The 24220-nt window shown below is 40.5% G+C and overlaps 1 protein-coding gene across 15 annotated transcripts in view; it reads left to right on the top strand.

Moving 5' to 3' along the window:
• The window catches only part of DTNB (dystrobrevin beta), a 241823-nt gene that overhangs the window by 182022 nt on the left and 35581 nt on the right, over nt 1–24220 (top strand). For 8 of the 15 annotated variants that reach the window (XM_027966578.2, XM_027966576.2, XM_027966573.2 and 5 more), the window contains 5 exons: nt 118–205; nt 11319–11404; nt 12275–12388; nt 17795–17891; nt 23134–23154. In XM_027966578.2, the coding sequence (XP_027822379.1) occupies nt 118–205; nt 11319–11404; nt 12275–12388; nt 17795–17891; nt 23134–23154 (406 nt within the window). The remainder of the gene's footprint in view (nt 1–117; nt 206–11318; nt 11405–12274; nt 12389–17794; nt 17892–23133; nt 23155–24220) is intronic. The other 7 variants (XM_027966577.2, XM_027966572.2, XM_027966575.2 and 4 more) reach the window with 1 other exon arrangement.

Raw genomic sequence — 24220 nt, 5'->3', positions numbered from 1 at the left:
CATTTCTTTTGTTACCATTCTTTTTCATAAACATTTCTCCCATCTGTTCTTTCTGAGAGAGAAGCAAGAGTAGGGGTTGTTTAATCGATACCTGTTGAATTTTTATCTCCTTGGCAGTGTCCTGGACAGTCCTAGTCGACTGGACGAGGAGCACCGGCTTATAGCCCGCTATGCTGCCCGGCTGGCTGCAGAGGCAGGAAACGTGGTAAGTAAATAGAGGATTACAGGAGAGTAGCAGAAATTTACATTATTTTAATATACAGATGGAAGGGGAATGGTAACCATGAAACTCTGGAGAGTAGATACCTCAGAGACAGGAGGCAGGAAACAGGTTTAAGGAAGGGATTGCAGTGGTCTTTAATTTTATCCATAATAACCGCTTTTAAAAATCAGTCAGTAAAAGAAAATCAAAGAACCAAAATTTGGTTCTTTAAAAAGATTGATAAAATTAATAAGCCCCTAGAAATCCTGATCAAAAAGAAAGGGAAAAGGATGTGGAAAAAAAGAGAACCGTTATACACTGTTGGTGGGAATGTAAATTGGTGAAGACTATGAAAAACAGTATGGAGGTTCCTTAAAAACTAAAAATAGAACTACCATGTGATCCAGCAATTCCACTCCTGGGTGTATATCTGGAAAATAATGAAAACACTAATTTAAAAAGATACGTGTACCCCAGTGTTCATGGCAGCACTATGTACAATAGGCAAGATGTGAAAGCAACCCGCGTACCCATCAACAGATGATGGAATTAAGATGTGATTCACACACACAAGCTGGAGTATTACTCAGCCATACAAAAGAATGAAACATTGCCATTTGCAGCAACATGGGTGGACCTAGAGAATATTATGCTTAGTGAAATGTCAGACAGAGAAAGATTCTCTACAATATCACTTAAATGTGGAATCTTAAAAAATGATACAAGTGTATATGCAAAACAGAATCAGACTTGGGACTTCCCTGGTGATCCATTGAATGGCTAAGACTCCATGCTCCCAGTGCAGAGGGCCTGGGTTCGATTCCTGGTCGGGGAACTAGATCCTCTATGCTACAACTAAAGATCCAGCGTGCCACAGCAAAGATCCTGCATGCCCACCACTGACTTGGTGCAACCCAATAAATAGATAGTTAAAAACAAAATGGGAACAGACTCACAGACATAGAAAACAAGCTTGTGCTCACCAAGGGGTAGGAGGGACAAGTTTTGGATATGGAATTAGAAACTACTATACATAAATAAGCAACAAAGATTTACCATATAACACAAAGAATTATACCTATTATCTTGTAATAACCTTAATGGAATATAAGCTGCAAAAACCCTGAATCATTATACTATACACCTGAAACTAACACAGTATTATAAATCAACAATACTTCAGTTTAAAAAATACGTAGAAAGGGAAGAAAGAAAATGCAAATTACCAATATTAGGAATGAAAAAAAGGACATCACTACGAAGCCTATAAACATTATAAGGATGGCAAGAATATTATGAATATCTTTGATATTATGAATAAACTTGATGACTAGATGACAAATTTCTTGAAAGGCACAAATTTACATAATTGACATAATAAATGGAAAATCTAAATAGTCATAAATCTGTTAAATTGAATTCATAGTTGACTTCAAAAACTCCAAGCCCAGATGTCTTAACTGTTGAATACTATCATATGTTTAAGGAAGAAATAATAACAATCTGGCACAAACTTTCAGAAAATAGAAAAAGAAGGAACACTTTCCAAGTCATTTTATCAGGTCACCATAACTTGAATCCAAAACAATACAAGGCCGTTACAAGCCAAGTTCTGTCATAAGCATAGATGCAGAAATCCTTAAGAAAATATTAGCAAATTGAATCCAGCAATATATAGAAAGGATAATATTCCATGATCAAGTGAGATTTATCCTAGGAATGCAAATTTATTTAACACAGGAAAATCAGCCAATGTCATTCACCGAATTAGCAATTTAAAGAAGGAAATTATAATACTTCAATAGGTGCAGAAAAGGCATTTTGACAGTCAGCAAGACTATATAAGATTTCTTAGAGGGGTTACAGGAATCACAAACCACTGGGTCCAGTATTGTTCTGGAGTTCTAGAGTGAGATTAGACTGGACAGGCAGGCCAAGATATTATAGGACAATATTCCACAGTGGATTGTGTACTAATTTATGTTTACTCCTTCTTAGGGAAATAGTTATGAAAGCTGCCAATAGAGAGTTTTGCTTCGTTTCTCTCTCAAAATATAATTTATTCCTTTGGGTTTGTTTAGACTTCAAAATCTTTTCTTTGAGAATCTAATAAGTCATACATCTGACTCTAACATTCCGACTCTAAAGGTTAGGGAAATGGAACAGAATGGGAGGGGGGGGGAGTCTTGGAAAAAGACTAGTTTTATTTGATTAGTCAAACCAGTCAGTCAGAAATATTTATTATTTTAGAAATTAAAGTTTACAGATAACATTAATTTTTTTGAGATGGAGTAGTGTTGTGGTTGGAGTTTTAAAATTAAGTATACTTAATACCATTATACAGTCTTGCTGACTTTAGTACTTTTTAAATTTTGTGAATAAAAGCTCCAAAGCCATTTGACCCTGAAAAGGAGATCCTAGTACTCCTTTACTGCAAACAAGATAAATCTGTTTACACCTGATAGTTTCTGATGCCAATTCTCTAATTCACGTGAAAATGATCTTTGTTAGAATGGTCTTGAGACTAAATTCTGATATGGCCCCTTTGATCTTCAGTTTATTTTCCTAAGTGTAGTTATCTTATAAATGTTGGGTCTCTCAGGGTGGAGTCTTCTTAACTAGATTTCCATTAAACAGACGACTTCTAATCTGCTAATCTCTCACTGATACAAGTGCTTTGCATAAAGTGGGTGTAGTGCGCAAAAGAATTTATTTATAGCCTGCCAGATAGGCTTTGTATTGATTTTTTTTTTTTTTTTCAAAACACTTCACAAAGACCATTAAATCACTTTAGCAGCCGGCATTACACCCTGTGAAGTGCTCCAACATCAGACCCTCACATCTCCCCAGGTGGCAGACATGGCCACTGGAAACCTCTTCCAAACAGAGACTGATCCCAAACAGAGAATTTGTAGATTGCTTAGATGAACCAAGAGAGCAAATTTGTTTTCCTGAAGCGCCTAAACTCCTTTTTAAAGCAGCAATACAATGTCTGGCAAATCTTAAAATTCCAACACAAACATCACTAGCATTTGATGTAGTCAGATGGTTTTTTGTTTATTTGTAAAGTTTCTTTATGAGAAAATTAAAAACTCACTATGGACAACTTGGAAGTGAAAGGAAAAGGAAACCATTATCCATTGTCATGCTATCGAAGATTTACACATTGTTGAGATTTTTTTTCACAGAGCCCAGTCCCAGACTTCACAGCCTCATCATCATGTCAGTTGCTCCACCCATACACTACTCCAGATATATCCTTATGGCTTCTTAGAATTAAAGATAATGGTATTTTCATGTGTGTTTGGCACACATGTGATGACTTTAAACCTCTACAAAATCGTCATTGTCAAACCTAGCTACATATGATAATCTTGTGTGCAGCACTTAAAAAATATAGAGATTCTTGGCCTTGCCTCAGATCACTGAATGCAGAATCAATGGATTTAGCAGGGTCTATTGATTTTCATTTAAAAAGCAAAAAGAAAACTTTCAGTCTTTTGATTTACAGTTACCTTAGGAACCACTGCCCTAAAAAACATTACTGGGTTTTTGACAGAGGGAAATATTAATGATCCATAGCCCTCCAGTTAGTCTAGGCAAGGCTGAGGTGATGGGAGGGCTGCCCTGGGATGCCGTGAAGTCTAACTGATAGCAGGCATATCTCTGTAAAACTCATTCTGCCAAGTTCATCCAGACAGGAAACTTCCAGTCTCTTTTTAGGAGGCTTCAGAAGTGCACCCCAGCAGATGATTGCTGACTGTGTTGCCTTTCCTTGGTTTAATGGTTTTTGTTGTTCGGTTGCTCAGTCGTGTTTGACTCTTTGCAACCCCATGGGCTGCAGCACTCCATCCTTCCCTATCCTTACCTCCAGGAGTTTACTCAAACTCTGAGTTGGTCATGCCATCCAACCATCTCATCCTCTCCCACCCTTTTCTCCTTTTGCCTCCAGCCTTTCCTAGCATCAGTGTCTTTTCCAATTTGCCCAGTTTTGCTCACTGAGGTTTTGTTCCTTATCCTGTTTTTCAGCTGTGTCTCCATCTCATTAAAGATGATGGAGCTCTGTACGATTACCTAAACCTGAGAGAATACTAGAGTGGGTGAAAGTGAAGTCGCTCAGTCGTGTCCAGCTCTTTGCGACCCCATGGACTGTAGCCTACAGGCTCCTCCATCCATGGGCTTTTCTAGGCAAGAATACAGGAGTGGGGTGCCATTTCCTTCTCCAGGAGATCTTCCCGACCCAGGGATCAAACCCAGGTCTCCCGCATTGCAGGCAGATTCTTTACGGTCTGAGCCACCGGGCAAGTCTAAGAGAATACTAGGGTAACAGAGGAAGGGATCGTTTTCCATAAGTATTCTAATTTTACAGACAAGAGAATAAAAGTATATAGGAAAATAAAGTAGCTCAAAGTTTACATGGCGAGTTAAGTAACTGACCCTAGGATTCCTAACTTCCATTCTTATTCCACAAAGTGAATCCTCCAGTTGGTAGCCAAAGTAGGGTTTGTTTGTTTGTAATAAACTTCATTACAGAACAATTTCAGATTTATAGAAAATTTCTGAAGCTAGTTCAAAGAGTTTCCATATAACCCATGTTTCTTTTCCCATATTAGTAACAGCTTACTTTAGTATAGCACGTTTGCTGCAACATGTCAGTGTATGAGTATTAACTAAAGTCCATGCCGCCTGCAGTGCGGGAGACCTGGGTTCTCTCCCTGGGTCGGGAAGATTTCCTGGAGAAGGAAATGGCAACCCACTCCAGTATTCTTACCTGGGAAATCCCATGGATAGAGGAGCTCGGCAGGCTCCAGACCCTGAGATTGCAAAAGAATCAAACATGACTTAGTGAACAAACAGCAACAATGTGCTTTATTCAGATGTTGTTAGTTTTTGCCAAATGTCTTTTTTCTTTTCTGGGGCTCCATCCAAGATACCACATTTCATTTAGTTGTCATCTCTCCTTAGGCTCCTCTGATCTGACGCTCTCTCTGACTTTTCTTACTGTTTTTTGTTTGTTTTATTGAAACATACAATATTGTGTTAGTTTCGGGTATAGAGCAAAGTGGTTCAACTATATTTGTATATGATACACAGGATTATTTTCCATTATAGCTTATTACTGACTTTCCTTGTTTTTGATGACCTGGACAGTTTTGAGGAATGCCCTTTAACTGGGACTTATCTATTTTTCTCATGATTAGACTGAGATTGTGGGTTTTGGGGAGGAAGAGGTAAGTGCCACATGCCTCACTTCACATCTTACTTATATAGTATCAGCATTACTTATCTCTGTTGATGTTGACCTTGATCACTTGGCTGAGGAAGCGTTTGTCAGGTTTCTCTGACATAAAGTTCCTCTTTTTCCCCTTTCCACACTGTCCTCTCTGGAAGGAAGGAACTGGACAGGCCACACTTAAGTAACAGGGAGTTAGATTCCACCTCCTTAAGAGCAGAGTATGTACCTATGTTATTTGGAATTAATTCAGTATTTCCCTGTTCAAATTCCTGCAGTGGCTTCATGCCACATGTGGAATGGGATGGAAACTCCACCCCATGATGAAAAGGCCCTTTGTGATCTGAGCTCTCCCAGTTTATCTCCCACCCTTGCTTCACGGCCAACTCCCCTCCATCGGTAATGACTGAACACACCCACCTGGAGCACTGTGGGCTTTCAACCTTCTCTCTGCCCAGCAAGCCCGAGCCACCAACCCCCAGACCTTCACCTGGCTGGCTTCCTCGGTCACTGAGTCTTTTATAACTACCTAATTTTAAAAGTCTTCTGTTTCAGTTTATTCTGTTTCATCACGCTGTATTTCTTTATCAAACTTATCACTACTGATGTCATACGTACATATATATATTTCTTACCTTTCTTTACCAGTGTAATGTAAGCTCCATGAGGGTAGAAGCTGTATTCAGGCATCCCCAACCTACGAGCCATGGACCAGTACCTCCTGTCCTATCAGCAGTGGCATTAAAGTGCACAATAAATATAATACACTTGAATCATCCTGAAACCATCCCCCCGCCTCCCCATTCCATGGAAAAATTGTCTTCCATGTAATGGTTCCTGCTGCCAAAAAGGTTGGGGACCACTGCCTTATTCACTAATGCATCCCTAGTTTCTGGAACAGTATCTAACACGTAGTAAGTGCTCAGGAAATATTTGTTGAATAAATGAATGAAATATTTAATTTTTGAAAGAAACCATCTTTAGGTCTCTTCTGGCTAAAGTATTCCATGTTTTTTAAAACTAATTTTCCCTCGTTATCTCTGGAGGCATTTTAGGAAGGGATACCTGGCCTTGTTTTGTTTTTTTAAGGAATACTGTGGTGTCTAAGATGGTCAATAAATAAAATCCTTACGTTTTGCTATTATTTAATATACCTTGACTAGGTTTGATATTTGTCTGAGTGAAATAAGCCATCATTCAACTCTCTCCACTGGGGACTCTCCCTGTTGTTACATCCAGGTGAAGGAGCTAGGGTGCAGGCTGCTCCAGGTGGGACAACTAAGGGTTTGAATCTTCTTCCACCTCTACTTCTTTTTTGTGTGTGGGTTTTAAATTTTTATTTATCGAGTTATTTTTGGCCATTCTGAGTTTTCGTTGCTGTGCGTAGGCTCTCTCTAGTTGCTGAGATCAGGGGCTACTCTGCATCGTGGCACACGGGCTTTGCATTGCAGAGGCTTCTCTTGTTTTGGAGCACAGGCTCTAGGCACTCAGGCTTCAGTCGTTGTGGCACACAGGCTTAGTTGCCCGGTGGCATGTGGGATCTTCCCAGACCAGGGATTGAACCAGTGTCCCCAGCATTTTAAGGCGGACTCTTAACTGTTTCACCACCAGGGAAGCCCCCACCCCTACTTCTTTATGTTTGAGTAACAATGCTTCTTGGTGCCAAAGAATATTGCCTGGTTTAGGAGTCACTGTTTTTTTAAGTTAATTTTTGTTGGCATGTATATAGTTGCTTTACAATGTTCTGTTAGTTTCTCCTGTACAGCAGAATGAATCAGCCATGCATATACATATATCCCCTCCCGTTTGGACTTCATTCCCATTCAGGTCACCACACTGCATTAAGCAGAGCTCCCTGTACTATATCGTATGTTCTCATTAGGAATCACTGTTGATAATCATTCTTGATTCGTGCATCAACTTCCTCTATGAGAGATGGTTTAGCATTGCCGTCAGACACTCAAAACTAAGAAGATGCTTTAGAAATGTCCAGTGAAATACTTTGGGGGTTTTGATTGCTTATCATTATATGAAACCAGTTCCTTTCAGAGTTCATTGCCACATCCATAATTTTCCTTGGTCCCACTCTGATAAGGAACCATTCATTTTAACTCCAGTCTTCAGGATTTGTAAATCTATTATTCATAGCAGCTTTAGTCTCAGGCTTGCCATTTTTCCGAGGTTCAGCTCAGGCTCTCGCAAGACTATGCATAGACAATAGAGAGAACTTGCTCAGTTGGCCACTGGTCCACTCTTTCTGTAGGAAGAAAGATCACTTTTTTCCCTTTTAAAAAAGAAAAGTATTTGGTAATTTGATTTTAAAAAAAGCCTCCTACTCAGATTTGCTATGCTGTTTTACCTGTGTTTATTTAGGAAGTTTCACATGAAAAGAATTACTGATTGCCTCTTTAAGCCCTAGATAGGAAACAAGGTTTCTGCTTCATCATATATCATGTTTATACATGGAGTGAAGCGTAACCATGCCAGAGCCTTCATTAGAGCTTCCACTGTGGCTAATCAATGAAAGGGAAATGTCACCTAGTCATCCATTTTCATATTTTGGGTTGATTGACTTCCATATTCTTTTTTTTTTTTTTTTTGACTTCCGTATTCTTAAAGGAGGTAATCAGAATCAAAAACGTCAGTGGATTTGAAAATCAAAACCATAATGATTTTTCCAAAGATATTTAGATGGCCAGTAAGCTTGTCAAAGTATGCTGAACATATTACTCATTAGGAAAATAAAAATTGAATTCACAATATGTGTGCGTGCTCAGTAGCTAAGTTGTATCCAACTCTTTGTGACCCTATGGACTACAGCCCACCAGGCTCCTCTGTCCATGGAATTTTCCAGGCAAGAATACTGGAGTGGGTTGCCATTTCCTTCTCCAGGGGATATTTCAACCCAAGGATCAAACCTGTGTCTCCTGCATTCGCAGGTGGATTCTTTACCACTGAACCACCTAGGAAGCCTGAATTCACAATGAGATACATTTTATACTCTCTAGGTGGTTTTAGAAAAGGCAGAGGAACGAGAGATCAAATTGCCAACATCCGCTGGATCATGGAAAAAGCAAGAGAGTTCCAGAAAAACATCTATTTCTGCTTTATTGACTATGCCAAAGCCTCTGACTGTGTGGATCACAATAAACTGTGGAAAATTCTGAGAGAGATGGGAATACCAGACCACCTGACCTGTCTCTTGAGAAATCTGTATGCAGGCCAGAAAGCAATAGTTAGAACTGGACATGGAACAACAGACTAGTTCCAAATAGGAAAAGGAGTATGTCAAGGCTGTATATTGTCACCCTGCTTATTTAACTTATATGCAGAGTACACCATGAGAAATGCGGGACTGGAAGAAACACAAGCTGGAATCAAGATTGCCAGGAGAAATATCAATAACCTCAGATATCCAGATGACACCACCCTTATGGCAGAAAGTGAAGAGGAACTAAAAAGCCTCTTGATGAAAGTGAAAGTGGAGAGTGAAAAGGTTGGCTTAAAGCTCAACATTCAGAAAACGAAGATCATGGCATCAGGTCCCATCACTTCATGGGAAATAGATGTGGAAACAGTGTCAGACTTTATTTCTGAGGGCTCCAAAATCACTGCAGATGGTGACTGCAGCCATGAAATTAAAAGACACTTACTCCTTGGAAGGGAAGTTATGACCAACCTAGATAGTATATTCAAAAGCAGAGACATTACTTTGCCGACTAAGGTCCGTCTAGTCAAGGCTATGGTTTTTCCTGTGGTCATGTACGGATGTGAGAGTTGGACTGTGAAGAAAGCTGAGTGCTGAAGAATTGATGCTTTTGAACTGTGGTGTTGGAGAAGACTCTTGAGAGTCCCTTGGACTGCAAGGAGATCCAACCAGTCCATTCTGAAGGAGATCAGCCCTGGGATTTCTTTGGAAGGAATGATGCTAAAGCTGAAACTCCGGTACTTTGGCCACCTCATGCAAAGAGTTGACTCATTGGAAAAGACTTTGATGCTGGGAGGGATTGGGGGCAGGAGAAGAAGGGGATGAAAGAGGATGAGATGGCTACATGGCATCACTGACTCGATGGACGTGAATCTGAGTGAACTCCGGGAGCTGGTGACGGACAGGGAGGCCTGGTGTGCTGTGATTCATGGGGTCTCAAAGAGTCGGACACAACTGAGCGACTGAACTGAACAGAGGATGACTATGATCAAAAAAATGAACAATAACAGCTGCTGGCAAGAAAGTAGAAAAATGGATCTCTAATATATTGCTAGTGAGAGTATAAATTATTTGTATATCATTAAAAGTGCAGCCATGTAGGAAACAGCCTTGGCAGTTCCTCAAAAGACAGTTCCTATATGTAACTCTGTAGTTGCACTCTTATACACCGCCCAAAATGAAAGCATGTCTCTATACAGAAACTTGTCCACAAATGCTCATAACAGCATTATTCAAAATAGCCCACCAAAATGGAAACAACTCAAATGCCCATCAGTTGTTGAATGGACAGACAAAATACTATCTATCCATATGGTGGAATATTATTCAACCATAAAAAGGAATAAAATACTGATACGTGCTACAACATGGATGAACCCTGAAATCATTTGCTAAGTGAAAGAAGCCATACTTAAAAGATCACATATTGCATGATTCCATTTGTATGAACTGTCTAGAATAGGCAAACCCATAGATACAGAAAGTAGATTAGCAGTTGTCACGAGATAGTGGAGAGGGATGTGGGGAGTGACTGTGGGTTTCTTCTGGGGGTGGTAAAAATGTCCTGAAAGTAGATGCTGGTGATGGGCTCACAGTCTTATAAGTATAGTTTCAAACCACTGAAATGTATACTTTAAAAGGGTAAATTTTAAAGCATGTAAATTATATCTCATTTTTTAAAAACCCACAGTTTAGGTACTTCACGTTCACTTGGATGGTTAAAACCAAAAAGACAATGACAGGTATTGGCAAGGATATGACAAAGTTGGAACCCTCCTTCACTATTGCTGGGATTGTAAAATGGTTCAGCCACTTTGGGAAACAGTTTGACACTTTCTCAATATGTTAAATACAGAGTTACCATGTAACTTAGAAGTTCCACTCTTAGGTATTTAATCAAAAGAAATGAAAACACATATCAGCACAAAGATTTGTGAATGAGAGTTCAGAGCAGCTTCATTTGTAATAACCAAAAGCTGAAAACAGTGGAATACTATTCAGCAGTAAAAAGGAAGGAACCTTCATTCATGGAGCAACATGGATGAACCTCAGAAACATACTAAGTGGAAGCCAGAAACCAAAGAGTACATGTTGTATCATTCCATGTATGCTGCTGCTGCTGCCAAGTCGCTTCAGTCATGTCCGACTCTGTGCGACCCCATAGACGGCAGCCCACCAGGCTCCCCCATCCCTGGGATTCTCTAGGCAAGAATACTGGAGTGGATTGCCATTTCCTTCTCCAATGCGTGAAAGTGAAAAGTGAAAGTGAAGTCGCTCAGTCGTGTCCGACTCTTTACGACCCCATGGACTGCAGCCCACCAGGCTTGTCTGTCCATGGGATTTTCCAGGCAAGAGTACTGGAGTGGGGTGAGGCAAAACTGTAGACAAAAGCAGATCAGTGTTTGCCTGCGGTTGGGGTTGGGAGTCATAGTTTACTACAAACTGGCATGAGGGAACTTTCCCTGGTGATGAAAAATGTTCTAAAATTGGACTGTGGTGCTTTGTTTGCATAACTTTAAATATACTAAGACTCATTGAATTGTACACTTAAAATGGGTGGATTTTATGGTATGTAGATTATACCTCAAAAATATGTTTAAAAAAAAAAAATCAGTCCATCTGGGGCTCTGGATATATTTGAATCAAAAACCAGAAACCTTTCTTCCTTGCTCTAGACCCGTCCTCCCACTGACTTGAGCTTTAACTTTGATGCCAACAAACAACAAAGACAGCTTATTGCAGAACTGGAAAATAAAAACAGGTAAGAATGCAGAGAGAGGAAGCCAGTTTATAAGCCCAAGATCATGTGAGTATCTGATTCTCGTTTTCCTTGCAGTCTAGATGGGTTTTGACCACAAAGGAAGATTCCATCTTGGTTAAGATAGGCTAGCCCAAGTCTTGCCCTGGACACTAATTTGTGCATGAACTCTGCCCACAGTTCATTCTGGCCGTCGGCAACCCTGCTCACATGCCCTCGGGGAAATTCTTTTCCCCACCCACCAGTGTGTTCCCCTCTCACCTTTCCTTTCTCCACTCCACTCCGGGAGCCTTTGCTCTGCCTCGCCATCTCGTCCTGGCCCGTGATGCTGCATGGTCTCTCACAGAAGAGCCGTTCACAGGCTTGGAGCCCAAACAACACAACATCACGCACTGAAAAGGCAGGAACCAGGATGAGGAGGTTGGGCAGAGGAGAGCAGGCATCGTGGAGGAAGGGGCACCATCGGCTCTCGGGGTAGGGGCTGGGGGTCAGGAGGGGAAGCGAGACGGAGGAAGACTTGAGGGAAATACGCGCTAGACCTGCATTAGAAGGCTACAAGTTTCCCCTGGAGAGGAACTGAGTATTCTAGTTGTCATTTTTCTGTGGAGATTTTTCGAGTTCTTTTTTTTTTTTTTTGAGTTCTTGAGAAGAAGATTTATATGACTTTTTCTACCACGAAGGGTTGTTTCATTGAGGAAATATCAAGTGTGGTATTTTAAGATGACGTCCATTTCACGTCTTGGTTGTTCAGAAGCACTCGGAACAAGATAGACAGAGGCAGCACTAGTGGAATAAAAATTTCTAACAGGAAAGAGAGAGAAAGAGACCGCTGTGAAGCATCACGTGGCCATCTCTTTCACCCACCCTGTCTAGAGAGATCCTGCAGGAGATTCAGCGTCTCCGTCTGGAGCACGAGCAGGCGTCCCAGCCCACCCCGGAGAAGGCCCAGCAGAACCCCACGCTGCTGGCCGAGCTGCGGCTCCTGAGGTAAGTAAGCGTCCTGCACCGCCGTCCCCATCATAACCTGCTCTGGTAGGAGTTCATGTCTTAGGAAACCAGACTAGTGGGATAGGATCCGTTCATCCATACATCTAGTCATGTTAAAACGAATAGCTGAAGCATTCCACTCATTCTGTTACTGCTTCAGATGTTTGAGTTCCTTTATTAATCATTCTGTGATCTCCTGCCTTCATTCCAGAACTAGGTAAACACCAGCCTCCAGCTCCACCGCAAGTAGAGCAGTGTTTATACTTCTGTGATTGCTTTAAGAGGCCCAGGGTGCTGCACTCCATCTTCTTATCTTGAAATTAGTCTGACTTTAAAGACTCTTGGCAAGGAATAATACTCTTCCCGTCCTTCGAGTATGTTCTCTAGCACTTCATAGATCAGGAGTCTGTGTCGGGAAATCCCCTGAGATGTGAAACCAAGTGGGAATCCCTTACACTGTGGCTCTGGTACCTTCCAGTTCAGTTCAGTTCAGTCACTCAGTTGTGTCCAAGTCTTTGCGACCCCATGAACTGCAGCATGCCAGGCTTCCCTGTCCATCACCAACTCCCGGTGCTTGCTCAAAGTCATGTCCATCAAGTCAGTGATGCCATCCAACCATCTCATCCTCTGTCATCCCCTTCTCCTCCTGCCTTCAATCTTTCCAAGCAACAGGGAAAAGGGTACCTTCCACTTCAACATAAACTCTTTCAAGGAACGAGAGACCAAGGATGTGGGATCAAGACGGGGGTAGAGAGCAGCTTCAGCTCCCACTTGGTGCTATTTTCAGGGGAATGAAGGCATCTTCCAGAAGAGTATGACATGAGCAAGATCCAGGCAACGTTGTATGTGTGTGTTAGTTGCTCCATCGTTGTCTGTTTGAGACCCCATCGTCCATGGAATTCTCTAGGCAAAGAGTAGTGGAGTGGGTTGCCCTTCTCCTGGGGATCAACATTCATAGGGTCTTATTTCCTATCAGTCTTAGAAAGATGTGTGCACCTTCTTCCCTAAGTGAAGCTGTTATGGAAACTAAATGAGTGGCTTGATTCTCAAACAGTGGATTCTCTCTGCATAGGTTGTAACCTTTGGCATCCCACAGTCGATTTCTAATGTGCCATCACCTGGATTTCTACAGAGTTGAAAGTCCTTCCTTAGTTCTTCCTTTGATTTAGATCATTTAGCTTCCCAGCCATGATTTCTTCTCTTAAAGAATAGAGATGATTGTTTTTTTCTAACTCTCCTTCTGTTTAGATTTATGTCATTAATAGATAAGTCATCAAGAATTTAAGCTGTGCAGAAGAAAATCTTTAGAGATGCAGAGATTCCCATTCTCCAAAACAGAAATTCAGTTGAGTTTCTGAGTCGGACTGAGATCTTGGTGGCTCTGGGTCCGCTGTTGCACATTTGGGAAATCAACACAATTGGTGTCATATCAGACTGAAGCCACTTAGCAGCAGCAGCAGCAGGAAGGATGGGAAAGCAGAAGCTGCTGACTCGGAGCACAGCTCCGATAAGATACAGCTAGCTGCTTTCTTTCTCCACCTCAGCTCAGGCACAGGTGACTATCTTGTATCTAGAAAAGCAAAAAACTGTCATATTTTAGTTTCACTGTTGCTGGGACTGGGAGTGCTGAAAGGGCTTCTTTATGCTAGAGAGATCGGAAAAAATCGTAGACCTGGCAGAATAGACAAAGGGCAGAATCCAGCGATGTGACATCAGGCAAGGAATTCAATCTAAGTCCAAGGAAGGTCTAAATTCTGAGAAATCTGAAAGTATTTAATCTCAAAAGCAGCTTCTGTATCATTGAAAAAAGAGGGACAGTTTAATAATGTGTGCTAGAGCAATTGCTCACGCATAAGGACACACATACTGGCTTTCTTTCTCACACTTATATGCAAAAAACACCGGCAGATGGATGAAACACGGAGACAAAAATGTTAAAACTTCTAGAAGAAAACGTAGAAGAATTTCTTTAGAATTTTGGAATAGAAACTAATTTCTCAGAATTACTAGCCATGAAAGAAGTTGGGAAATTCAGCTAGATTAATATTACAAACTTTTGCTTATCACAAGACACATAAAGGGCAAGATTCATTTGTCCTAACATCCTTCTGGTTTTGAAATATGTATTTGAATACAGGAACTGCCAGTACCCAGCTAGTATAATAAAACAAGATAGAGAATTTTATCCTTAGGGATAGTGGTTATGAATCTTGACTGCCAAAATTGTCTTTTCCCCCTTTATTATTTTTAATGGTATATTTGTTATTATAATAATATATGAAACAAGAGAGTAGGATATGAAACATTATGCTAAAATGAACACCCAGAAACCCACACCCTACTTGAGAATTCACATATTGCTAAAGCCATGTCATCTGCGTAAGTGCCCCCATCTTGTCTCACTTCCTTCTGCCTTCCCCCCAAGAGCTAACCTCTATCCAGAATGTGCTTTATCATTCCCTTGCTTTTAAAGTCTATTCAGATATGTGTGTATGTTCACACAATAGAGTGTCTAGTTTTGCTTTTTGAGCTTTATTGAAATGAAACTAATATGCAGTCTTCTGAGACATTTTTCCCACTTAATACTGTTCTTTAGGATCCTTCCATGTAGCTGCAAGAACTGATAGCTGTAGTTCATTCATTTTTGCCATTTTGTATTGTAATTATTTGATGCTGCATAGCACAGAGGATGGAGAAGGCAATGGCAACCCACTCCAGTACTCTTGCCTGAAAAATCCCATGGATGGAGGAGCCTGGTAGGCTGCAGTCCGTGGAGTTGCTAAGAGTCGGGCATGACTAAGCGACTTCCCTTTCACTTTTCACTTTCATGCATTGGAGAAAGAAATGACAACCCACTCCAATATTCTTGCCTGGAGAATCCCAGGGACAGAGGAGCCTAGTGGGCTGCCATCTATGGGGTCGCACAGAGTCGGACACGACTGAAGCGACTTAGCAACAGCAGCACAGAGGAAGAATACTGCATCCAGTCTTGGGGGTTCAGGGAAGAAAGACTTTCTAGAAAATTGAATGAGTCCACTCCTTATTGAGTTTATACCTGTGCTGGAAATTTAGGGAGTATGAAGAAGACAATGATTCTATCTTAAAAAGTTATAATCTTGTTTTGGAAACAAAACATAAAATAAATTTCTAATCACCTAAGTAATACTGTACAATGTTAATAATAAGTAGTGTGGATATTAGGAGAAATTTAGAAGCAATTTGTCCCTTAAAGGTGGTGGAATTTGGGCTGAACCATGAAAGGTAGCTATGGTTTGAATGAAGTATGGGATAAAACATTTAAGATTAGATACAGAGTTGGGGTTCAGCAAGATTCCCCAATAAATATAACACATTTCAGAGAGAGGAAAGAATCTTGAAGCTAAGAATTTGTTTTCAGCCATCCAGTGAATTAATCTTTAGAGTACCAGTGATGGGAGATAAAATTAGTTGGATAATTGAGACCAGATTCTGAGAGCCTTAAGTGATAGGTCATTGGAAATCCTTCGAGAGCTTCAAATAATGATTTCATTAAGTTCACGATGTTAATTGAGTCCACACTGGATGTGTGATATTCTCTTAATCATTCAGTGTATGCAGAGATGAGTAAGGCTCATCCCCTGACCTCAAAGATTTTGCGTCATGGTATGAATGACAGCAGTACAAGGTAAAATAAATTAAGTGCCCCAGAGAAGCACTGGTTGCTATAGTGATTAAATAAGCAGGATCCGATATCCACTGAAGTAATCAGGAATAGCTTCCCGAAAAGAGTGACGTTTAGGATGGACACTAAGGAATAAATAGTATTTGGAAGAGAGCAGGGGCATACTCAGTCGTAAAGTGATGCCGTCTGCTTAGGAAAAAGTGAACCGTGGCTGGAGGTCCAGACACAGAAGAGAAAGGGAAGTAAGGAACTTTGGATCAAATGTAGGTAGAGTTTGTAGCAGTATTTTCTCTGATAGAAGTATAATGTGAGCCATCTGTGTACTAAAAGTTTTCTAACAACCGTGTTGAAAAACTAAAAGGAAATAGGTGCCATTAAAACTTCTTTCATTTAACCTGCCTAATCTAAAATATTATCTTTTCAACATTTAATCAGCATTAAAAATTATTGTGATGTTTTACTTTCATTCACACTAAGTTTTTAAATCCAGTGTGTAAGTTACTCTTACAGTGCATCTCAGTTCGGACTAGTGCTGAGTAGTCACGTGTGGCCAATGGCTATGCAGGGCAGAGTCAGTGATGCTAGGAAAAGTCTGCTGTTTAGATTATTACATGAGATGATGAAAGGAGTACAGCTTTCCTTTGAGTAGCATTGTGAAGGCCACAGGATGCTTTCATGTCCACCATCTTCCTTGATCTTCAAGATAGTGCTGTTGTTGGGACTTTCCTGGTGGTCCAGCGATTAAGACTTCACCTTCTAATGCAGGGAGTGTGGGTGCAATCCCTGGTTGGGGAGATAAGATCCCACATGCCTCACCACTCAAAAATCAAAACATAAAACAGAAGCAATATTGTAACAAATTCAACAAAAACTTTAAAAATCATCCACATCAAAAAAGCTTTGTAAAATGTTACTGTTAGTAATTTGTTATTAGTTCCATTTTAGAGAAGAGACAATTGAGACTCAGACAGGTTAAGTGACTTGTCCAAGGTTGCATAGTGAGTAAAATGGTGGGCCTCAATCTCTTGATTTATATTCCAGTGCTTTTTCCCCAGTCATCCTAGGTGAAATCAGGATTAGTCAAGCTAGGAGACCATTGCATGTGTGAGGTGAAGCATACTTGGATAAAGTCCGAGAAGCAGGAATAGAAAGATAGACATGTGATATTCAGGAATCATCTGAATTGGGTGACTGATGAAATCTAGGAAATGAACAGGAAAGTATCAAAGAGGATCAAGTTTTTCAGCCATAAAAGCTTAGAAGAAAAAGTAGGAGAGATGGGGAAATTGAGAAAGAGAACCGTTTAGGAAGGAAAGTCTTAAGTTTGGGTTTGGACAGATTGACCTAGACTTGATGGCATGAAATCTGTCCTCAGGGAAACCAAGTTCTCTGAGACAGAGTCATCCTCAACTCTGTCACACTTTCTGAGCCTGATGGGTAGTTCTGGGAGCATTGACAACTGAATCCTATCTTATCTGAGCAGTTTTCACACATTTTTCTCCACTGTTAATTTAAAATTGAACTAATTTGTGTAAATGAGGTATTTGACTTCCTGAAGAATTAAAAAAATGACTTTAATAATATTAACAATACTTTTTTGCTCTACAGCAATGTATACTTTCGAAGGCAGTCTTACATGCTGTTCTCATAGCAGTAAAGTGGGCAAAACAGATATATCACCATTTTATATGTCCAGTATCAGAGCTTCATCTCTTCGTTTCTCATGAACTTTTCCTTTCTGACAGGCAGAGGAAAGACGAACTGGAGCAGAGGATGTCAGCATTGCAAGAGAGCAGGAGGGAGCTGATGGTCCAGCTGGAAGGGCTGATGAAGCTACTGAAGGTAAGAGCGGCGGCCAGGCTCCTCCCCCCACCTCAGCTCTTCTTGTCCATCTTCACCCCCAGCTCAGCTTCTGCCTTTCCTGTGATGTCAGAACAGGATGAGGCTAAAGGGTTAACTAGTTAAAGCCCAATTACAAAAAATTAGTAACCAGAACCAGAGTGATGTGCTTTTATGAATAAATAAGAATGTTTATGAATAAGATCACAGCACGCCAGGCCTCCCTGTCCATCACCAACTCCTGGAGTTCACTCAGACTCACATCCATCGAGTATTAGCTATATATAAATGAATATTTCTCAATTATATAAAGTTTCTTTTAAGATAAAACTTCAAATAGTGTACTTGAATACTTACCAAATATTGTGTGCTATTTTAATCAGTATTATAGAGGCAAACCAACCTAATCAAACCAACTCTAATCGATAATTTTGCTCTATTAGGAGCAATAAAATAGCAGATAGCTCTAGGTTTGGTATATTGGGGCTTGAAAAAATATAGAATAATTTCAGTACTTTTTATTGGAAAAGATATTACAGCCCCCATACCCTAGAGCAAAGGCATGCTTGGCATTTAAATGTCCTCACCTGGATAGCTTGCCTGGCACTGAGTAGAAATATTTACCAGCCCTGTAGCAGCAATACCAGGGTACATTTGTTTAGGCTGTAAATTCCTAATGTCTTTCTGTCTATAATGAAACCGTTGTATTTCATGGTATGTCACAGAGTTAGAAGCCAGAATGGAAATCCAGTGTTGAGTACCTCAGAAGCCAGGCTAAGGGGGTGGATTTAATCCTGTGATAAGGTGAAGTCATTAAAGGTTTTGAAACAATAGTTTAGGAAAATGTACGCAACAGGTCAGTAAGAGGAGAAACTAAAGGATAATAGGAGGCTAGTGAAATCATTCAGGCCTGGAGTGACAAGGGTCTGGACTTGGAGGGGAAATCCAGGAATAGGTCAGCTGGAAGACTTTTCTTCAACTTCATCATCAGCCTGCCCTTTAATAATAAAGCTTGTGGTATTAGCAGCTTGGGTAAATGGAGTGTTTGTGTTTTGAACTGACTTTTGGCTTGCTCGAGACAATCATTTCTTTTAGTTTTAAGCTGAGTTTTTTTGTAGCTTTGGTCCTGGGTATTAGGGTATTTGGAGACATATTTCTACATTAACCCTGTTAGCAGGATTTCTCCTGAGAAATAGTTTGTCTAAATGGGTCTTGTTTAAAGAAAACCTTATGCCTAAAACCTGGCCCAGATCCCTCAAATAGCTGTCAAGTACCCAACCAAGCAACCCAGTCACCCACTCAAGAGAGCAGGGGCGAGCTTAAACACACTGGGCCAGTGCAGCATCTAGAGCTATACAGGGCTGTGAAAGCTCCACCGATGTGGGGTTAGTCCACCCAAAGGACAGAAGGCTATAGGGGATTTACCTCCCTTTCAGAAAAATGTTTCTCAGATATTACCCAGAACATAAATGGGAAGGTACCCCGGGGTGATTTTTGTAAAAGGCAAAAATGTTTATGCAAACTGAAGGGAAGTCAGAATACATTTCCCCTAAGTATTACAGAAAGCTTTCCCATCAGCTGGTGGGCCTCATCAGCTGATGGGCCTTCGTGTTCCTCAGAGTTCCTGGCCCTGGTCCCATGTGCATTACCCTGACCTTGCTGTGTACCCCTGATACTTGTATTCAAGGCCTAAGCAGAGGGAGCTGATACCTGCAACTCTGTTCCCAAACCCTCCATTTCTTTGTATTTCCAGCCGTTGTCTTTTAATTACAATTTCAGTAAAATAAGCAGGACCTCACTGCTCTGTTTTGTAGGATCCCCTCCCAGGTTCTTAAATGCCTTATCATTATCCACCTGACAGGCTGTGGTCATTCAAAAAGGGAGAAAGGATTTGGAAACATAAACCAGGAATGTCATCTTTTTTAATCCATTGATTAAAATTCACAGTTGAAAATCTCAGACCTTGTGTCCAGCTTCCTAAAAGGGCTACAGCATAACCTTAATTTGAGTATTATATGCACTTCTAAAAGGTTATACATAGGAATCATTGACTTCTATTAAAATCTCAAAGATGTTTTCCTTCTATGAAAACTACATTTACCAACAAATAGTAAAAGAATTCTAATTTTAATTTCAAAGGACTGTCTTGCTTTCATTCATGCTCAGTCCGCTAGCGTTTAGTGCCCTCATAAAACAGCTGTAAGTAGTTAGTCAGGTGGACAACTGAGCCTCATGATCTGGGATACTCATGAATTAAAGTATACCACACAGTAAGTTTCTATTTCACGTGGAATACTTTAATTTTATTCCAGGGAAATACTATATACTGTGTCTATTTATCTGAAAATTGATAATTTGAAGAAGCATACATGTGAAGTGTCACCATTGTTTATTAATTCATTCAGCAGAAATCGTAAATTTGGCGGAGAGGGGATAAGGCAGGGTAAAAATCATTTATCCAGAAGAAACGTATTGAGTTCCTAAGAGTCCGGTATCGCTATGTGGTATATAATGGTGACTAAGACTCAGTCCCTGTCACCAGGGAGTATCAGGTGCCTCCTTATTGTTGTTTTTTTCCAAATGACATAATACAGACTGACACTCAAGTACCCATGTTTCAGGATGTATCTTTTCTTTACGTTTTTTCCCCTGATGAATGAGTATATATGGATAACCTCTATCTAAAACTTCCTATTTGATCCAGAAATAGTTGTATGTTGGTGTTTGTTTCTAAATCATGTTCCCAGTATTTTTTTGCCTCTTTTTTGATTTTTCCAATATTACTTTTGAAATACATTTACCAAATGAATTCTGTAGTTTTAAATTTTAACCTCATTTGCACATGAGATTTGGAATATGAATTTTTAAAATATAGATGACAATAAATACAATGGCTGTGACATTATTCTGGCTACTGAGCCAGATATCCCCCACATGGATGGGTCTCCCATATTTTCAGGTAACTTGAGCAATCCTAGATTTGTACCTTATAATTAAGGCATTATTACCTGCCTTTAAATTAACTTGGCTCCTATGCCTGACTTGTCATCAGTCAATCTTTACTGACCCCAACTAATTGATAACAAAAAGGTTCTAAGACTTTATATCTGACCTGTTTATTATGTTGACAGAGCCTTTATCTGATTAACTTTGGTGAATTTGGATTAAACAGCATCCTAAGTAACACTTAACCAAAGTCTCTGCCAATCCCAATGCACATGGGGGCTCTCTGAGTCCTAGAAACACTGCCCTGTCCACTCACCCCATCCTAACCTGACATACATCTACTGCAAATTATCATGATCTTATGTCGTTGGATAAATTCTATAGAGCAGAGTCACAAATGTGCAAACATGAAACCTTGCTTTCTGAACTTCCCTATTCTGTTGAGCCAAGGTGATGTTGTCTTCAATACCCAACCTGGAGAAAGCAGTGAGAATAAGGTATCTTAGAAACAGTTCTAAGACATTATATACTGGTCTTTTGATCTCAGATGCAATTCCAACTTGTCAGGATTGCCCTGTTCCTCCCCTACCAATTTCCATTTCAACATTTAATGCCAGCAGTAAACACATTTTGAATTGTTTAATAACTCTTCTGTGGCTATTTGCCTTGCCGGATGAATGGGAGAAAAGTGTGCTGCCTCACAGGGAAGCCTGACTAGGCAGGAAGTTTGTTCCCCAACTGTAAAACTCTAACCCCTTCTAACTGGAGCCATGCATACCAGATGCAAAAGCTGGAAGATGCTAACTTCTTCAGGTGAATTCCGCTAACGCTCAGGCCCCTCTTTGCCTGGGTGCTTGTGGTTCTAGGTTTGGCCAGGCATCTAGCAGCTGGGGCTTTGATAATGAAGAATATCTTCCGGTGCTGAACTGGAGTTTCCTCAGGAGATTGTTGGTGCCCATTTAATTTCCAGTGTATGTCTCTCCCTTGCAGGAATAAAATGACTCTCTCCAGATTCTTACTATTCCTCTCCCTTTTATAATTCCTTGCCTTTACTGAAATCATTCTCACCATTGCTCCCAGATCTGCAGATGAGAATCACGTATCTATTCCCAAGACTTCCTACACACATGTTTAGTAAAGACAGTCTGCACGGATGGATCCAATTTAAATGGAACCATTGAACAGCTTTTAGATTTGTGTATTTGGGCAAAGAGCAGAGGTGTCATGACCACAGTTACCCATGATGAGGCACAGAAAAAGGAAGCGAAGAGACCCATTAAAAGAGAGTAACTTAGAAGCACAAGACTGAAGAGAGAGGAACTCGGAAGTGTTTATCCCCTCCTCACTGTGCTTCGTTCTTCAGTGTCTGCAGCTGCCTTCTGAGAGCTAAGGGTTAGGAGAGGCCTTCTCTGAGTACCATCCCTGTAAGGCTCTGAGAGACAGAGACCATACCTTACCTTCATGTTTGTAGTGCTTCATGCATAGGGAGGAGTAAACGAACCTGTGTTGGAGTAATGAGAACTCTCTTTGAAAACCCTCTTAGGACCTTGAAGCAGTTTCCAGTTTAGAGCGGGAAGGGAAGGGGATGCATGTGCATCCTTGAGAAGGACCACACAGTGACCAAAAGCTCCACACGTGGAAGAGAGGAGACTGAATAAAACAGTCTGTGGCCAGATGGAATCTCTAGTGTCTAGGAAGTTCTTAAGAGCACTAGTTCTCAAACTAGCAGGATTCAGAATCCGCTGAAAGGCTCATGAAACAGTGCTGCCCTTACCCCGATTCTCTTGGTCTAGGGGGATACAGGGCAAAGCACGCATCTCTGACCAGTTTCCAGGTGATGCTGCTGCTGCTTGGTCTGTGTTCTGCACTTTGAGAACCACTGGCATAGAGAAGTGTATCTAAACACTTGTGAATATTGTGAATGGTGAAACAGAACGATCATTGAGCTTTCGAGTCATGGTTGAGCTCCTTCTTTCAGTTTACCTCAAATAGTGATGTAACCTTGGGCAAGTCAGGTCTTTTTTGTGTATAAAAGGGGAAGTTGGACTAGAGGTTTTATGAGGTTCTTTCGCTCTAACTCTAGAACTTAGCGTTTAAAGAACTGGATGTAGCATAAACTTGCCATTTGCACTATCCACCTGATGATGCTCTGATGGTGGTCAGGCTCTTGGGTCTCTGAACTCATGGGTCTGACCTGGTTTGCCCTGTTCTGTCACTTTGTTCCAGATGTTTGTGGTGATGGGCATTAATTTCTCTCCTTTTTTCCCTCTACTGTTTTTTTCGTCTTCACCACCTCTAGGAGGAAGAGCAAAAACAGGCAGTAAGTGAACTTCAGAATTCTCCACCTCTTGCTTCCTTTTGCATGTTCTTCTTTTCCTCATATAACTTCTCCTCTCCTCCCTGCATCCAGATCATTTCTGCAGAGTTGGTCTTGTGTAAAACCCTCATCAGTTCTCTCCCTCGTGTTGTAAAATGGCCTAAAAGCCCTCGTTATGTTTACTTAATAGTGCATGTTCTTATTTGAAACCAGAGCTTGTTGAATTTGTCTTCAGAGTACACATCTATTGTGTTTATTTAAATATGCATGATTAGCCAGGCTATAATTGCATTTCCTGCACTTATGTTCTCTGCTGCTTCGTGATTAGGGTGACTTTAATTGCTTGAAAAAACTTTCAGGATGGTGGGGGTGACCTTGGGGCTAAATACTATGTTTTGAATGACTGTGCATGAAGATGTGCATCAGAGGGATAACTTTAGATGTTCTTTAGTCTTAAATAATCTTCTCGGTGTTCCAACTCCAGCAGCCTTCTTAACAGAGTTACCAATGAAAGCTAAGTGGTTGATCATGCTGTAAGTGATTTCCTGTTCAGAACCACTCCAGTGGGATCTCTGGTTTTTCTGCGCTGCTTGGTGTTTAGGGAAGGTTTATGTTTGTTTTTATTTTTCCTGATAGCCACTAACCCACACTGGAATCAACTGAGAGTATATCAACAATGGTAACACCATATCTTTATATAATATAGTAAGGTTTTCAAAGCATGCGTTTTTTAATACAAGCTAAACCTGATTTTTAATTTAACCTCAAGGCTTTTTCTTTTAAGTGAAATATGTCATTCACTGTACTCATTTCTTATTCAAAAAGCAAATTTGTCCATGTTTTAAATTAAGAATAGGAATATAAAACATTATATTTACTATTATTTCCAGTTAAGAGAGCAATGGAATCATAGGGAAAGGATGGAAGAGATGAGTAATGAGGGGAGGAGGCAAGAAAAGAGAAAAGGAGACTGTCAAAAAGAGGGAAAGAAGACAAAGATGAAGTCAGAGTAGGCAACAAGCCCATACATCTCAATAGCTTTAATGTAACAAAATCTTGTTTTTGTCTT

This window comes from Ovis aries, chromosome 3 (assembly GCF_016772045.2).
Source record: "Ovis aries strain OAR_USU_Benz2616 breed Rambouillet chromosome 3, ARS-UI_Ramb_v3.0, whole genome shotgun sequence".
In the NCBI taxonomy this organism is placed as follows: domain Eukaryota; kingdom Metazoa; phylum Chordata; class Mammalia; order Artiodactyla; family Bovidae; genus Ovis; species Ovis aries.
The sequence above is the reverse complement of the archived record's forward strand: the minus strand, read 5'-3'. Positions and strand labels throughout refer to the sequence as shown.